This window comes from Oncorhynchus tshawytscha, unplaced genomic scaffold (assembly GCF_018296145.1).
Source record: "Oncorhynchus tshawytscha isolate Ot180627B unplaced genomic scaffold, Otsh_v2.0 Un_contig_1447_pilon_pilon, whole genome shotgun sequence".
Lineage (NCBI taxonomy): Eukaryota > Metazoa > Chordata > Actinopteri > Salmoniformes > Salmonidae > Oncorhynchus > Oncorhynchus tshawytscha.
In genome coordinates, this window is record NW_024609062.1 from 82,501 (window position 1) to 103,568 (window position 21,068).

A 21,068-nucleotide genomic window follows, 5' to 3' on the forward strand; every position below is an offset into this window, starting at 1 on the left:
CTGTCTCACTGCTTTGCTTTATGTTGGCCAGGTCGCAATTATAAATGAGAATTTTTTCTCAACTGGGCCTACCTGGTTAAATAAAGGTGTTCTCAACTGGGCCTACCTGGTTTAATAAAGGTGTTCTCAACTGGGCCTACCTGGTTTAATAAAGGTGTTCTCAACTGGGCCTACCTGGTTTAATAAAGGTGAAATAAAAAATGAAAACATCAACCCTGTCACTCTCTTTATCTCCTTCCAGACTGAAGAAGCTCCAGAGAGCCCTTACCAGGCCAGCCTGAACCCCGCCCAGCACCACCCCTCCTCCAGGAAACACAGTAGGTCAATAAATTCATTAAAAATTCTACAATGTGATTTTCTGGATTTTTTTTCTCATTTTGTCTGTCATAGTTGAAGTGTACCTATGATGAAAATTACAGGCCTCTCTCATCTTTTTAAGTGGGAGAACTTGCACAATTGGTGGCTGACTAAATACTTTTTTGCCCCACTGTAGCATATCATTACAGCAGTATGTACTGGTATGTTAGTTAGCTACCTAACGGTAGTTGGCTACCAATACATCAAACCTGCCAGTATATTAACTATATGCTATCTAACTAACTACCCAACTGTGTGTTCGTAAATTGCGTTTCGCTCTCAGAGCGGACACTGGACACTCTGGTTGATCCGAGAGTTCTGACCTCACAACGGCAGTCAAAAGCACCCGAGCTAACTGGCTAACGTTGGCTAGCTACTTCCAGACATATAATGAGAGAACAGCCGACTGGTTAACGTTGGCTAGCTACATCCAGACACATAATGAGAGAACAGCCGACTGGCTAACGTTGGCTAGCTACATCCAGACACATAATGAGAGAACAGCCGACTGGCTAACGTTGGCTAGCTACTTCCAGACACATAATGAGAGAACAGCCGATAGAGTATGTTAGTATGGGTATTGGAACACAGCTCTAGACCTATAGACTAATAGTATATAGTATATAGTATACAGTATGTTAGTATGGGTATTGGAAAACAGCTCTAGTCTCTAGACCTATAGACTAATAGTATGTAGTATACAGTATGTTAGTATGGGTATTGGAACACAACTCTAGTCTCTAGACCTATAGACTAATAGTATATAGTATGTAGTATACAGTATGTTAGTATGGGTATTGGAACACAGCTTTAGTCTCTAGACCTATAGACTAATAGTATATAGTATATAGTATCTAGTATACAGTATGTTAGTATGGGTATTGGAACACAGCTCTAGTCTCTAGACCTATAGACTAATAGTATATAGTATATAGTATATAGTATACAGTATGTTAGTATGGGTATTGGAACACAGCTTTAGTCTCTAGACCTATAGACTAATAGTATATAGTTTGTAGTATACAGTATGTTAGTATGGGTATTGGAACACAGCTCTAGTCTCTAGACCTATAGACTAATAGTATATAGTTTACAGTATGTTAGTATGGGTATTGGAACACAGCTCTAGTCTCTAGACCTATAGACTAATAGTATATAGTATATAGTATACAGTGTGTTAGTATGGGTATTGGAACACAGCTCTAGTGATGATGGTGTGGATTTTTCCAGCTGCGACACGGGTGGCCCCTCCTGATGACTTGGTGCGGTCCAGGGCCCCCTCCAGAAGGAGTGGTCCAGTCCGATGCGTCTAACTCAGAAAGCCCCTCCCACAACATCAAGGATATGATCAGACAGTACCAACACCCATCTAACCCTGCACCCAGCCAGCCTGCACACACACACAGGTAACACACACCCACACGCACCCACACGCACACACACACACACACACACACACACACACACGGATAACACACACACACAGGTAACACACACACATACACAGGTTAAAAAAAACACACACACACACGGATAACACACACACACAGGTAACACACAGGTAACACACACACATAGGTAACACACACACATACACAGGTAAAAAAACACACACACACACACACAAACACACAGAGTTATCACACACACACAGAGAGTTAACACACACACACACACAGGTAACACACACACACACACAGGTAACACACACACACAGGTAACACACACACATACACAGGTAACACACACACAAACACACAGAGTTAACACACACACAGAGTTAACACACACACAGAGTTATCACACACACACACGGAGAGTTAACACACAAACACACAGAGTTAACACACACACAGAGTTATCACACACACACACAGAGTTATCACACACACACAGAGTTAACACACACAGGTAGCACAGTAATGTGAATGTGTGTGTGTAGGAGGGGGGAGGGGAAGATGTTTACAAAGAAGCCGGACCCTCATGATGAAGCCATGTATATCCTGAAAGACCAGATGGCCAACCCACCACCACAGGTACACACACACACACACACACACACACACACAGACACACATACATACACACTCACACACAGACACACACTCATGCGCACACACACACACACACACACACACACACACACACACACACACACACACACACACACTCATGCGCACACACACACACACACTCACAGGTATACACACACAGTCTCTCTCTCTCTTTCAGAAGTCTTTCTCTCCGGCGGCGCCTCGGGAACCAAAGGAGGAGGGTGGATCCAAAGTCACCAAGGCAACAAAACCCCGCCCACCTGCCCTAGCCGACTCCCACAGCAGCCCCCTCCCCCCACCAGGTTAGAACCAGACCTGAACAAGACCTGAACCAGACCTGAAGTATAACCAGACCTGGACTTTAACCTGAACTACAACCAGACCTGAACTATAACCTGACCTGAACTATAACCTGACCTGAACTACAACCAGACCTGAACTATAACCAGACCTGAACTATAACCAGACCTGAACTATAACCTGACCTGAACTATAACCAGACCTGAACTATAACCAGACCTGAACTATAACCAGACCTGAACTATAACCAGACCTGAACTATAACCAGACCTGAACTATAACCTGACCTGAACTATAACCAGGCCTGAACTACAACCAGACCTGAACTAACCAGACCTGAACTATAACCAGACCTGAACTACAACCAGACCTGAACTACAACCAGACCTGAACTATAACCAGACCTGAACTATAACCAGACCTGAACTATAACCAGACCTGAACTATAACCAGACCTGAACTATAACCAGACCTGAACTATAACCAGACCTGAACTATAACCAGACCTGAACTATAACCAGACCTGAACTACAACCAGACCTGAACTATAACCAGACCTGAACTATAACCAGACCTGAACTATAACCAGACCTGAACTATAACCTGACCTGAACTACAACCTGAACTACAACCAGACCTGAACTACAACCAGACCTGAACTATAACCTGACCTGAACTACAACCAGACCTGAACTACAACCAGACCTGAACTATAACCTGACTAGAACTATAACCAGACCTGAACTATAACCAGACCTGAACTATAACCAGACCTGAACTATAACCAGACCTGAACTATAACCAGACCTGAACTATAACCAGACCTGAAATATAACCAGACCTGAACTATAACCAGACCTGAACTATAACCAGACCTGAACTATAACCAGACCTGAACTATAACCAGACCTGAACTATAACCAGACCTGAACTATAACCAGACCTGAACTATAACCAGACCTGAACTATAACCAGACCTGAACTACAACCAGACCTGAACTATAACCAGACCTGAACTATAACCAGACCTGAACTATAACCTGACCTGAACTACAACCTGAACTATAACCAGACCTGAACTATAACCAGACCTGAACTATAACCAGACCTGAACTATAACCAGACCTGAACTATAACCAGACCTGAACTATAACCAGAGAACTATAACCAGACCTGAACTATAACCAGACCTGAACTATAACCAGACCTGAACTACAACCAGACCTGAACTATAACCAGACCTGAACTATACTACCTGAACCAGACCTGAACTACAACCAGACCTGAACTATAACCTGAAGTATAACCTGAAGTATAACCAGACCTGAACTATAACCAGACCTGAACTATAACCAGACCTGAACTATAACCAGACCTGAACTATAACCAGACCTGAACTATAACCAGACCTGAACTATAACCAGACCTGAACTATAACCAGACCTGAACTACCAGACCTGAACTATAACCAGACCTGAACTATAACCAGACCTGAACTATAACCAGACCTGAACTATAACCAGACCTGAACTATAACCAGACCTGAACTATAACCTGAACTACAACCAGACCTGAACTATAACCAGACCTGAACTATAACCAGACCTGAACTACAACCAGACCTGAACTATAACCAGACCTGAACTATAACCAGACCTGAACTATAACCAGACCTGAACTATAACCTGACCTGAACTATAACCAGACCTAAACTATAACCAGATCTGAACTACAACCTGAACTACAACCAGACCTGAACTACAACCTGACCTGAACTATAACCAGACCTGAACTATAACCTGACCTGAAATATAACCAGGCCTGAACTACAACCAGACCTGAACTACAACCAGACCTGAACTACAACCAGACCTGAACTACAACCAGACCTGAACTATAACCAGACCTGAACTACAACCAGACCTGAACTATAACCAGACCTGAACTATAACCAGACCTGAACTATAACCAGACCTGAACTATAACCAGACCTGAACTATAACCAGACCTGAACTATAACCAGACCTGAACTATAACCAGACCTGAACTATAACCAACCTGAACTAACCAGACCTGAACTATAACCAGACCTGAACTATAACCAACCTGAACTATAACCAGACCTGAACTACAACCAGACCAACCAGACCTGAACTGAACTATAACCAGACCTGAACTATAACCAGACCTGAACTATAACCAGACCTGAACTATAACCAGACCTGAACTATAAACAGACCTGAACTATAACCTGACCTGAACTATAACCTGAACTACAACCAGACCTGAACTATAACCAGACCTGAACTATAACCTGACCTGAACTATAACCAGACCTGAACTATAACCAGACCTGAACTATAACCAGACCTGAACTATAACCAGACCTGAACTATAACCTGACCTGAACTACAACCTGAACTACAACCAGACCTGAACTACAACCAGACCTGAACTATAACCAGACCTGAACTACAACCAGACCTGAACTACAACCAGACCTGAACTATAACCTGAAGTATAACCTGAACTATAACCAGACCTGAACTATAACCAGACCTGAACTATAACCAGACCTGAACTATAACCAGACCTGAACTATAACCAGACCTGAACTAGACCTGAAACCAGACCTGAACTATAACCAGACCTGAACTATAACCAGACCTGAACTATAACCAGACCTGAACTACAACCTGAACTAACCAGACCTGAACTATAACCAACCTGAACTATAACCAGACCTGAACTATAACCAGACCTGAACTGAACTATAACCAGACCTGAACTATAACCTGACCTGAACTACAACCTGACCTGAACTACAACCAGACCTGAACGGCACAAACCAGACCTGAACTATAACCAGAACCTGAACTAACCAGACCTGAACTATAACCAGACCTGAACTATAACCAGACCTGAACTATAACCAGACCTGAACTATAACCAGACCTGAACTATAACCAGACCTGAACTATAACCAGACCTGAACTATAACCAGACCTGAACTATAACCAGACCTGAACTATAACCAGACCTGAACTATAACCAGACCTGAACTATAACCAGACCTGAACTACAACCAGACCTGAACTATAACCAGACCTGAACTATAACCAGACCTGAACTATAACCAGACCTGAACTATAACCAGACCTGAACTATAACCAGACCTGAACTATAACCAGACCTGAACATAACCTGAACTATAACCAGACCTGAACTATAACCAGACCTGAACTACAACCAGACCTGAACTATAACCAGACCTGAACTATATAACCAGACCTGAACTATAACCAGACCTGAACTATAACCAGACCTGAACTATAACCAGACCTGAACTATAACCAGACCTGAACTATAACCAGACCTGAACTATAACCTGAACTACAACCAGACCTGAACTACAACCAGACCTGAACTACAACCAGACCTGAACTGAACTATAACCAGACCTGAACTATAACCAGACCTGAACTACCAGACCAGACCTGAACTATAACCAGACCTGAACTATAACCAGACCTGAACTATAACCAGACCTGAACTATAACCAGACCTGAACTACCAGACCTGAACTATAACCAGACCTGAACTATAACCAGACCTGAACTATAACCAGACCTGAACTATAACCAGACCTGAACTATAACCAGACCTGAACTAACCAGACCTGAACTATAACCAGACCTGAACTATAACCAGACCTGAACTATAACCTGACCTGAACTACAACCAGACCTGAACTATAACCAGACCTGAACTATAACCAGACCTGAACTATAACCAGACCTGAACTATAACCAGACCTGAACTATAACCAGACCTGAACTATAACCAGACCTGAACTATAACCAGACCTGAACTATAACCTGACCTGAACTAACCAGACCTGAACCAACCAGACCTGAACTATAACCAGACCTGAACTATAACCAGACCTGAACTACAACCAGACCTGAACTACAACCAGACCTGAACTATAACCAGACCTGAACTATAACCAGACCTGAACTATAACCAGACCTGAACTATAACCAGACCTGAACTATAACCAGACCTGAACTATGAACCAGACCTGAACCAGACCTGAACTATAACCAGACCTGAACTATAACCAGACCTGAACTATAACCAGACCTGAACTAACCAGACCTGAACTATAACCAACCAGACCTGAACTATAACCAGACCTGAACTATAACCAGACCTGAACTATAACCAGACCTGAACTACTACAACCAACCTGAACTACAACCAGACCTGAACTACAACCAGACCTGAACTATAAGACCTGAACTACAACCAGACCTGAACTACAACCAGACCTGAACTATAACCACTATAACCTGAACTATAACCAGACCTGAACTATAACCAGACCTGAACTATAACCAGACCTGAACTATAACCAGACCTGAACTATAACCAGACCTGAACTATAACCAGACCTGAACTATAACCAGACCTGAACTATAACCAGACCTGAACTATAACCAGACCTGAACTATAACCAGACCTGAACTATAACCTGAACTATAACCAGACCTGAACTATAACCAGACCTGAACTATAACCAGACCTGAACTATAACCAGACCTGAACTACAACCAGACCTGAACTACTATAACCAGACCTGAACTATAACCAGACCTGAACTATAACCAGACCTGAACTATAACCAGACCTGAACTATAACCAGACCTGAACTATAACCAGACCTGAACTATAACCAGACCTGAACTATAACCAGACCTGAACTATAACCAGACCTGAACTATAACCAGACCTGAACTATAACCAGACCTGAACTATAACCAGACCTGAACTACTGAACTATAACCAGACCTGAACTACAACCAGACCTGAACTATAACCAGACCTGAACTATAACCAGACCTGAACTATAACCAGACCTGAACTATAACCAGACCTGAACTATAACCAGACCTGAACTACAACCAGACCTGAACTATAACCAGACCTGAACTATAACCAGACCTGAACTATAACCAGACCTGAACTACCAACCTGAACTATAACCAGACCTGAACTATAACCAGACCTGAACTATAACCAGACCTGAACTATAACCAGACCTGAACTATAACCAGACCTGAACTACCAACCAGACCTGAACTACCTGAACCAGACCTGAACTATAACCAGACCTGAACTATAACCTGAACTGAACTATAACCAGACCTGAACTATAACCAGACCTGAACTATAACCAGACCTGAACTATAACTGAACAGACCTGAACTATAACCAGACCTGAACTATAACCAGACCTGAACTATAACCAGACCTGAACTATAACCAGACCTGAACTACAACCAGACCTGAACTATAACCAGACCTGAACTATAACCAGACCTGAACTATAACCAGAACTGAATAACCAGACCTGAACTATAACCAGACCTGAACTACAACCAGACCTGAACTATAACCAGACCTGAACTATAACCAGACCTGAACTATAACCTGAACTATAACCAGACCTGAACTATAACCAGACCTGAACTATAACCAGACCTGAACTATAACCAGACCTGAACTATAACCAGACCTGAACTATAACCAGACCTGAACTAACCAGACCTGAACTATAACCAGACCTGAACTATAACCAGACCTGAACTATAACCAGACCTGAACTATAACCAGACCTGAACTATAACCAGACCTGAACTATAACCAGACCTGAACTATAACCAGACCTGAACTATAACCAGACCTGAACTATAACCAGACCTGAACTATAACCAGACCTGAACTATAACCAGACCTGAACTATAACCAGACCTGAACTATAACCAGACCTGAACTATAACCAGACCTGAACTATAACCAGACCTGAACTATAACCAGACCTGAACTATAACCAGACCTGAACTATAACCAGACCTGAACTATAACCAGACCTGAACTATAACCAGACCTGAACTATAACCAGACCTGAACTATAACCAGACCTGAACTATAACCAGACCTGAACTATAACCAGACCTGAACTATAACCAGACCTGAACTATAACCAGACCTGAACTATAACCAGACCTGAACTATAACCAGACCTGAACTATAACCAGACCTGAACTATAACCAGACCTGAACTATAACCAGACCTGAACTATAACCAGACCTGAACTATAACCAGACCTGAACTATAACCAGACCTGAAACCAGACCTGAACTATAACCAGACCTGAACTATAACCAGACCTGAACTATAACCAGACCTGAACTATAACCAGACCTGAACTATAACCAGACCTGAACTATAACCAGACCTGAACTATAACCAACCTGAACTATAACCAGACCTGAACTATAACCAGACCTGAACTATAACCAGACCTGAACTATAACCAGACCTGAACTACAACCAGACCTGAACCAACCAGACCTGAACTACAACCAGACCTGAACTATAACCAGACCTGAACTATAACCAGACCTGAACTATAACCAGACCTGAACTATAACCAGACCTGAACTATAACCAGACCTGAACTATAACCAGACCTGAACTATAACTATAACCAGACCTGAACTATAACCAGACCTGAACTATAACCAGACCTGAACTATAACCAGACCTGAACTATAACCAGACCTGAACTATAACCAGACCTGAACTACAACCAGACCTGAACTATAACCAGACCTGAACTATAACCAGACCTGAACTATAACCAGACCTGAACTATAACCAGACCTGAACTATAACCAGACCTGAACTATAACCAGACCTGAACTATAACCAGACCTGAACTATAACCAGACCTGAACTATAACCAGACCTGAACTATAACCTGAACTATAACCAGACCTGAACTATAACCAGACCTGAACTATAACCAGACCTGAACTATAACCAGACCTGAACTATAACCAGACCTATGAACTATAACCAGACCTGAACTATAACCAGACCTGAACTATAACCAGACCTGAACTACCAACCTGAACTACAACCAGACCTGAACTATAACCAGACCTGAACTATAACCAGACCTGAACTACAACCAGACCTGAACTATAACCAGACCTGAACTATAACCAGACCTGAACTATAACCAGACCTGAACTATAACCAGACCTGAACTATAACCAGACCTGAACTATAACCAGACCTGAACTAACCAGACCTGAACTATAACCAGACCTGAACTATAACCAGACCTGAACTATAACCAGACCTGAACTATAACCAGACCTGAACTACAACCTGAACTACAACCAGACCTGAACTATAACCTGAACTATAACCAGACCTGAACTATAACCAGACCTGAACTACAACCAGACCTGAACTATAACCTGACCTGAACTACAACCTGACCTGAACTACAAACAGACCTGAACTATAACCAGACCTGAACTATAACCAGACCTGAACTACAACCAGACCTGAACTATAACCAGACCTGAACTATAACCAGACCTGAACTATAACCAGACCTGAACTATAACCAGACCTGAACTATAACCAGACCTGAACTATAACCAGACCTGAACTATAACCAGACCTGAACTATAACCAGACCTGAACTATAACCAGACCTGAACTATAACCAGACCTGAACTATAACCAGACCTGAACTACCAACCTGAACAGACCTGAACTATAACCAGACCTGAACTATAACCAGACCTGAACTATAACCAGACCTGAACTATAACCAGACCTGAACTATAACCAGACCTGAACTATAACCAGACCTGAACTATAACCAGACCTGAACTATAACCAGACCTGAACTATAACCAACCTGAACTATAACCAGACCTGAACTATAACCAGACCTGAACTATAACCAGACCTGAACTATAACCAGACCTGAACTATAACCAGACCTGAACTATAACCAGACCTGAACTATAACCAGACCTGAACTATAACCTGAACCTAACCAGACCTGAACTATAACCTGAACTATAACCAGACCTGAACTATAACCAGACCTGAACTAACCAGACCTGAACTATAACCAGACCTGAACTATAACCAGACCTGAACTATAACCAGACCTGAACTATAACCAGACCTGAACTATAACCAGACCTGAACTACAACCAGACCTGAACTACAACCAGACCTGAACTATAACCTGAACTATAACCAGACCTGAACTATAACCAGACCTGAACTATAACCTGACCTGAACTACTAACCAGACCTGAACTATAACCAGACCTGAACTATAACCAGACCTGAACTAACCAGACCTGAACCAGACCTGAACTATAACCAGACCTGAACTATAACCAGACCTGAACTATAACAGACCTGAACTATAACCAGACCTGAACTATAACCAGACCTGAACTATAACCAGACCTGAACTATAACCAGACCTGAACTATAACCAGACCTGAACTATAACCAGACCTGAACTATAACCAGACCTGAACTATAACCAGACCTGAACTATAACCAGACCTGAACTATAACCAGACCTGAACTATAACCAGACCTGAACTATAACCAGACCTGAACTATAACCAGACCTGAACTATAACCAGACCTGAACTATAACCAGACCTGAACTATAACCAGACCTGAACTATAACCAGACCTGAACTACAACCAGACCTGAACTATAACCAGACCTGAACTATAACCAGACCTGAACTAACCAGACCTGAACTAACCAGACCTGAACTATAACCAGACCTGAACTATAACCAGACCTGAACTATAACCTGAACTATAACCAGACCTGAACTATAACCAGACCTGAACTATAACCAGACCTGAACTACTAACCAGACCTGAACTATAACCAGACCTGAACTATAACCAGACCTGAACTATAACCAACCTGAACTATAACCAGACCTGAACTATAACCAGACCTGAACTATAACCAGACCTGAACTATAACCAGACCTGAACTATAACCAGACCTGAACTATAACCAACCTGAACTATAACCAGACCTGAACTATAACCAGACCTGAACTATAACCAGACCTGAACTACAACCTGAACCTGAACTACAACCAGACCTGAACTACAAACCTGAACTATAACCAGACCTGAACTATAACCAGACCTGAACTATAACCAGACCTGAACTATAACCAGACCTGAACTATAACCAGACCTGAACTATAACCAGACCTGAACTATAACCAGACCTGAACTATAACCAGACCTGAACTATAACCAGACCTGAACTATAACCAGACCTGAACTACAACCAGACCTGAACTACAACCAGACCTGAACTATAACCTGAACTACAACCAGACCTGAACTATAACCAGACCTGAACTACAACCAGACCTGAACTATAACCTGACCTGAACTATAACCAGACCTGAACTACAACCAGACCTGAACTATAACCGGACCTGAACTATAACCAGACCTGAACTACAACCAGACCTGAACTATAACCAGACCTGAACTATAACCAGACCTGAACTATAACCAGACCTGAACTATAACCAGACCTGAACTATAACCAGACCTGAACTATAACCAGACCTGAACTATAACCAGACCTGAACTATAACCAGACCTGAACTATAACCAGACCTGAACTATAACCAGACCTGAACTATAACCAGACCTGAACTATAACCAGACCTGAACTATAACCAGACCTGAACTATAACCAGACCTGAACTATAACCAGACCTGAACTACAACCAGACCTGAACTAACCAGACCTGAACTATAACCAGACCTGAACTATAACCAGACCTGAACTATAACCAGACCTGAACTATAACCAGACCTGAACTATAACCAGACCTGAACTATAACCAGACCTGAACTATAACCAGACCTGAACTATAACCAGACCTGAACTATAACCAGACCTGAACTATAACCTGAACTACAACCAGACCTGAACTACAACCAGACCTGAACTACAACCAGACCTGAACTATAACCAGACCTGAACTATAACCAGACCTGAACTATAACCAGACCTGAACTATAACCAGACCTGAACTATAACCAGACCTGAACTATAACCAGACCTGAACTATAACCTGAACTACAACCAGACCTGAACTATAACCAGACCTGAACTATAACCAGACCTGAACTATAACCTGAACTATAACCAGACCTGAACTATAACCAGACCTGAACTATAACCAGACCTGAACTATAACCAGACCTGAACTATAACCAGACCTGAACTATAACCAGACCTGAACTATAACCAGACCTGAACTATAACCAGACCTGAACTATAACCAGACCTGAACTATAACCAGACCTGAACTATAACCAGACCTGAACTATAACCAGACCTGAACTATAACCAGACCTGAACTATAACCAGACCTGAACTATAACCAGACCTGAACTACAACCAGACCTGAACTATAACCTGACCTGAACCAACCAGACCTGAACTACAACCAGACCTGAACTACAACCAGACCTGAACTATAACCTGAACTATAACCTGAACTATAACCAGACCTGAACTATAACCAGACCTGAACTATAACCAGACCTGAACTATAACCAGACCTGAACTATAACCAGACCTGAACTATAACCAGACCTGAACTATAACCAGACCTGAACTATAACCAGACCTGAACTATAACCAGACCTGAACTATAACCAGACCTGAACTATAACCAGACCTGAACTATAACCAGACCTGAACTATAACCAGACCTGAACTATAACCAGACCTGAACTATAACCAGACCTGAACTATAACCAGACCTGAACTATAACCAGACCTGAACTATAACCAGACCTGAACTATAACCAGACCTGAACTATAACCAGACCTGAACTACAAGACCTGAACTACAACCAGACCTGAACTATAACCAGACCTGAACTATAACCAGACCTGAACTACAACCAGACCTGAACTATAACCAGACCTGAACTATAACCAGACCTGAACTATAACCAGACCTGAACTATAACCAGACCTGAACTATAACCAGACCTGAACTATAACCAGACCTGAACTATAACCAGACCTGAACTATAACCAGACCTGAACTATAACCAGACCTGAACTATAACCAGACCTGAACTATAACCAGACCTGAACTATAACCAGACCTGAACTATAACCAGACCTGAACTATAACCAGACCTGACCTGAACTATAACCAGACCTGAACTATAACCAGACCTGAACTATAACCAGACCTGAACTATAACCAGACCTGAACTATAACCAGACCTGAACTATACCTGAACTACAACCAGACCTGAACTATAACCAGACCTGAACTATAACCAGACCTGAACTACAACCAGACCTGAACTATAACCAGACCTGAACTATAACCAGACCTGAACTATAACCAGACCTGAACTATAACCTGAACTATACCAGACCTGAACTATAACCTGAACTATAACCAGACCTGAACTATAACCAGACCTGAACTACAACCTGAACTATAACCAGACCTGAACTATAACCAGACCTGAACTATAACCAGACCTGAACTATAACCAGACCTGAACTATAACCAGACCTGAACTATAACCAGACCTGAACTACAACCAGACCTGAACTAACCAACCTGAACTACAACCAGACCTGAACAGACCTGAACTATAACCAGACCTGAACTATAACCAGACCTGAACTATAACCAGACCTGAACTATAACCAGACCTGAACTATAACCTGACCTGAACTATAACCAGACCTGAACTATAACCAGACCTGAACTATAACCAGACCTGAACTATAACCAGACCTGAACTATAACCAGACCTGAACTATAACCAGACCTGAACTATAACCAGACCTGAACTATAACCAGACCTGAACTATAACCAGACCTGAACTATAACCAGACCTGAACTATAACCAGACCTGAACTATAACCAGACCTGAACTATAACCAGACCTGAACTATAACCAGACCTGAACTATAACCAGACCTGAACTATAACCAGACCTGAACTATAACCAGACCTGAACTATAACCAGACCTGAACTATAACCAGACCTGAACTATAACCAGACCTGAACTATAACCAGACCTGAACTATAACCAGACCTGAACTATAACCAGACCTGAACTATAACCAGACCTGAACTATAACCAGACCTGAACTATAACCAGACCTGAACTACAATAACCAGACCTGAACTATAACCAGACCTGAACTATAACCAGACCTGAACTATAACCAGACCTGAACTATAACCAGACCTGAACTATAACCAGACCTGAACTATAACCAGACCTGAACTATAACCAGACCTGAACTATAACCAGACCTGAACTATAACCTGAACTATAACCAGACCTGAACTATAACCAGACCTGAACTATAACCAGACCTGAACTATAACCTGAACTACAACCAGACCTGAACTACAACCAGACCTGAACTATAACCAGACCTGAACTATAACCAGACCTGAACTATAACCAGACCTGAACTATAACCAGACCTGAACTACAACCAGACCTGAACTACAACCAGACCTGAACTATAACCAGACCTGAACTATAACCAGACCTGAACTATAACCAGACCTGAACTATAACCAGACCTGAACTATAACCAGACCTGAACTATAACCAGACCTGAACTATAACCAACCAGACCTGAACTATAACCAGACCTGAACTATAACCAGACCTGAACTATAACCAGACCTGAACTATAACCAGACCTGAACTACAACCAGACCTGAACTATAACCAGACCTGAACTATAACCAGACCTGAACTATAACCAGACCTGAACCTAACCAGACCTGAACTATAACCAGACCTGAACTATAACCAGACCTGAACTACAACCAGACCTGAACTATAACCAGACCTGAACTATAACCAGACCTGAACTATAACCAGACCTGAACTATAACCAGACCTGAACTATAACCAGACCTGAACTACAACCAGACCTGAACTATAACCAGACCTGAACTATAACCAGACCTGAACTATAACCAGACCTGAACTATAACCAGACCTGAACTATAACCAGACCTGAACTATAACCAGACCTGAACTATAACCAGACCTGAACTATAACCAGACCTGAACTATAACCAGACCTGAACTATAACCAGAACTACAACCAGACCTGAACTACAACCAGACCTGACCTGAACTATAACCAGACCTGAACTATAACCAGACCTGAACTATAACCAGACCTGAACTATAACCTGACCTGAACTATAACCAGACCTGAACTATAACCAGACCTGAACTATAACCAGACCTGAACTATAACCAGACCTGAACTATAACCAGACCTGAACTATAACCAGACCTGAACTATAACCAGACCTGAACTATAACCAGACCTGAACTACAACCAGACCTGAACTACAACCAGACCTGAACTATAACTGAACTACAAACAGACCTGAACTACAACCAGACCTGAACTACAACCAGACCTGAACTATAAACTGAACTATAACCAGACCTGAACTATAACCAGACCTGAACTATAACCAGACCTGAACTATAACCAGACCTGAACTATAACCAGACCTGAACTACAACCAGACCTGAACTACCTGAAACCAGACCTGAACTACAACCAGACCTGAACTACAACCAGACCTGAACTATAACCAGACCTGAACTATAACCAGACCTGAACTATAACCAGACCTGAACTATAACCAGACCTGAACTATAACCAGACCTGAACTATAACCAGACCTGAACTATAACCAGACCTGAACTATAACCAGACCTGAACTATAACCAGACCTGAACTATAACAGACCTGAACTATAACCAGACCTGAACTATAACCAGACCTGAACTATAACCTGAACTATAACCAGACCTGAACTATAACCAGACCTGAACTATAACCAGACCTGAACTACAACCAGACCTGAACTATAACCAGACCTGAACTAGACCTGAACTATAACCAGACCTGAACTATAACCCTGACCTGAACTATAACCAGACCTGAACTATAACCAGACCTGAACCTGAACTATAACCAGACCTGAACTATAACCAGACCTGAACTATAACCAGACCTGAACTACAACCAGACCTGAACTACAACCAGACCTGAACTATAACCAGACCTGAACTATAACCAGACCTGAACTATAACCTGAACTATAACCAGACCTGAACTATAACCAGACCTGAACTATAACCAGACCTGAACTATAACCAGAACCAGACCTGAACTAACCAGACCTGAACTATAACCCTGAACTATAACCAGACCTGAACTATAACCAGACCTGAACTATAACCAGACCTGAACTATAACCAGACCTGAACTATAACCAGACCTGAACTATAACCAGACCTGAAACTGAACTATAACCAGACCTGAACTACAACCAGACCTGAACTACAACCAGACCTGAACTACAACCAGACCTGAACTATAACCAGACCTGAACTATAACCTGAACTATAACCAGACCTGAACTATAACCAGACCTGAACTACAACCAGACCTGAACTACAACCAGACCTGAACTATAAACTGAATAACCAGACCTGAACTATAACCAGACCTGAACTATAACCAGACCTGAACTATAACCAGACCTGAACTATAACCAGACCTGAACTATAACCAGACCTGAACTATAACCAGACCTGAACTATAACCAGACCTGAACTATAACCAGACCTGAACTAACCAGACCTGAAATAACCAGACCTGAACTATAACCAGACCTGAACTATAACCAGACCTGAACTATAACCAGACCTGAACTAACCTGAACAACCAGACCTGAACTATAACCAGACCTGAACTATAACCAGACCTGAACTATAACCAGACCTGAACTATAACCAGACCTGAACTATAACCAGACCTGAACTATAACCAGACCTGAACTATAACCAGACCTGAACTACAACCAGACCTGAACTACAACCAGACCTGAACTACAACCAGACCTGAACTATAACCAGACCTGAACTATAACCAGACCTGAACTATAACCAGACCTGAACTAGAACCAGACCTGAACTATAACCAGACCTGAACTATAACCAGACCTGAACTATAACCAGACCTGAACTATAACCAGACCTGAACTATAACCTGAACTATAACCAGACCTGAACTACCAACCAGACCTGAACTACAACCTGAACTACAACCAGACCTGAACTATAACCAGACCTGAACTATAACCAGACCTGAACACCACCTGAACTATAACCAGACCTGAACTATAACCAGACCTGAACTATAACCAGACCTGAACTATAACCAGACCTGAACTATAACCAGACCTGAACTATAACCAGACCTGAACTATAACCAGACCTGAACTATAACCAGACCTGAACTATAACCAGACCTGAACTATAACCAGACCTGAACTACAACCAGACCTGAACTACAACCAGACCTGAACTATAACCTGAACTGAAACAGACCTGAACTAACCAGACCTGAACTACAACCAGACCTGAACTATAACCAGACCTGAACTATAACCAGACCTGAACTATAACCAGACCTGAACTATAACCAGACCTGAACTATAACCAGACCTGAACTATAACCAGACCTGAACTATAACCAGACCTGAAACTACCAGACCTGAACTACAACCAGACCTGAACTACAACAGACCTGAACAGACCTGAACTACAACCAGACCTGAACTATAACCTGACCTGAACTATAACCAGACCTGAACTATAACCAGACCTGAACTATAACCAGACCTGAACTATAACCAGACCTGAACTATAACCAGACCTGAACTATAACCAGACCTGAACTATAACCAGACCTGAACTATAACCAGACCTGAACTATAACCAGACCTGAACTATAACCAGACCTGAACTATAACCAGACCTGAACTATAACCTGAACTACAACCAGACCTGAACTATAACCAGACCTGAACTATAACCAGACCTGAACTACAACCAGACCTGAACTATAACCAGACCTGAACTATAACCTGAACTACAACCAGACCTGAACTACAACCAGACATGAACTATAACCTGAACTATAACCTGACCTGAACTATAACCAGACCTGAACTATAACCAGACCTGAACTATAACCAGACCTGAACTATAACCAGACCTGAACTATAACCAGACCTGAACTATAACCAGACCTGAACTACAACCAGACCTGAACTATAACCAGACCTGAACTATAACCAGACCTGAACTATAACCAGACCTGAACTAGAACCAGACCTGAACTATAACCAGACCTGAACTACAACCAGACCTGAACTATAACCAGACCTGAACTATAACCAGACCTGAACTATAACCTGAACTATAACCAGACCTGAACTATAACCAGACCTGAACTATAACCAGACCTGAACTATAACCAGACCTGAACTATAACCAGACCTGAACTACAACCAGACCTGAACTATAACCAGACCTGAACTACAACCAGACCTGAACTACAACCAGACCTGAACTACAACCAGACCTGAACTATAACCAGACCTGAACTATAACCAGACCTGAACTATAAACCAGACCTGAACTATAACCAGACCTGAACTACAACCAGACCTGAACTATAACCAGACCTGAACTATAACCAGACCTGAACTATAACCAGACCTGAACTATACCACCTGAACTACAACCAGACCTGAACTATAACCAGACCTGAACTATAACCAGACCTGAACTATAACCAGACCTGAACTATAACCAGACCTGAACTATAACCAGACCTGAACTATAACCAGACCTGAACTATAACCAGACCTGAACTATAACCAGACCTGAACTATAACCAGACCTGAACTATAACCAGACCTGAACTACAACCAGACCTGAACTATAACCAGACCTGATCTACAACCAGACCTGAACTACGACCTGACCTGAACTACAACCAGACCTGAACTACAACCAGACCTGAACTATAACCAGAGCTGAACTAGAACCTGAACTACAACCAGACCTGAACTAGAACCAGACCTGAACTATAACCTGAACTACAACCAGACCTGAACTATAACCAGACCTGAACTATAACCAGACCTGAACTATAACCAGACCTGAACTATAACCAACCTGAACTATAACCAACCTGAACTATAACCAGACCTGAACTATAACCAGACCTGAACTATAACCAGACCTGACCTGAACTATAACCAGACCTGAACTAACCAGACCTGAACTACAACCAGACCTATAACCAGACCTGAACTATAACCAGACCTGAACTATAACCAGACCTGAACTACAACCAGACCTGAACTATAACCTGACCTGAACTACAACCAGACCTGAACTATAACCAGACCTGAACTATAACCAGACCTGAAATATAACCAGACCTGAACTAGAACCAGACCTGAACCAGACCTAAACTACAACCAGACCTAAACTATAACCAGACCTGAACTATAACCAGACCTGAACTATAACCAGACCTGAACTACAACCAGACCTGAACTACAACCAGACCTGAACTACAACCAGACCTGAACTATAACCTGACCTGAACTATAACCTGAACTACAACCAGACCTGAACTACAACCTAGGTCTGGTTCTAGTTCAGGTCTGGTTCTAGTTCAGGTTCTAGTGCAGGTCTGGCGGGTTCTAGTTCAGGCCTAGTTGTAGTTCAGGTCTGGTAATAGTTCAGGTCTGGTTATAGTTTAGGTCTGGTTGTAGTTTAGGTCTGGTTCAGGTCTGGTTATAGTTCAGGTCTGGTCAGACCCAGACCTGAACCAAATCCAGACCTCAACTAGAACCAGACCTGAACTAGATCCAAACCTGAACTAGATCCAGACCTGAAACAGACCATAACTAGAATCAGTCCTGAACTGAACCAGACAATTTTCATTGTTCTTGTGTGTGTTTATGTGTTGGTGTTTGTGTGTGTATGTGTTTATGTGTTGGTGTGTGTGTTTATAGTGTCCAGAGAGTTGCCTGTGGAGGAAGAGACCAGCCAGACCCAGCTACACCACAGGAGCAGTGAAGAACACTACACTTACACTAACACACCCTGGAAGATTTACCTGAGGAAAGAGGTAAACACACTAACACACCCTGGGAGATTTACCTGAGGAAAGAGGTACACACACCCTGGGAGATTTACCTGAGGAAAGAGGTAAACACACTAACACACCCTGGGAGATTTACCTGAGGAAGGAAGGGCCCACACACTAACACACCCTGGGAGATTTACCTGAGGAAGGAGGGGCCCACACACTAACACACCCTGGGAGATTTACCTGAGGAAAGAGGTAAACACACTAACACACCCTGGGAGATTTACCTGAGGAAGGAAGGGCCCACACACTAACACACCCTGGGAGATTTACCTGAGGAAGGAGGGGCCCACACACTAACACACCCTGGGAGATTTACCTGAGGAAGGAGGGGCCCA

The 21,068-nt window shown here is 42.5% G+C and overlaps 1 protein-coding gene across 1 annotated transcript in view; it reads left to right on the forward strand.

The window, feature by feature from the left end:
• The window catches only part of LOC121844169 (unconventional myosin-XV-like), a 23,544-nt gene extending 2,483 nt beyond the window's left edge, over nucleotides 1-21,061 (forward strand). The window contains exons 2-6 of the mRNA XM_042314087.1: nucleotides 242-317; nucleotides 1,588-1,763; nucleotides 2,300-2,393; nucleotides 2,590-2,713; nucleotides 20,594-21,061. Of these exons, the coding sequence (XP_042170021.1) occupies nucleotides 1,612-1,763; nucleotides 2,300-2,393; nucleotides 2,590-2,713; nucleotides 20,594-20,745 (522 nt within the window). The 5' untranslated portion in view covers nucleotides 242-317; nucleotides 1,588-1,611 and the 3' untranslated portion in view covers nucleotides 20,746-21,061. The remainder of the gene's footprint in view (nucleotides 1-241; nucleotides 318-1,587; nucleotides 1,764-2,299; nucleotides 2,394-2,589; nucleotides 2,714-20,593) is intronic.
• Nucleotides 21,062-21,068: the final 7 nt, after the last annotated feature.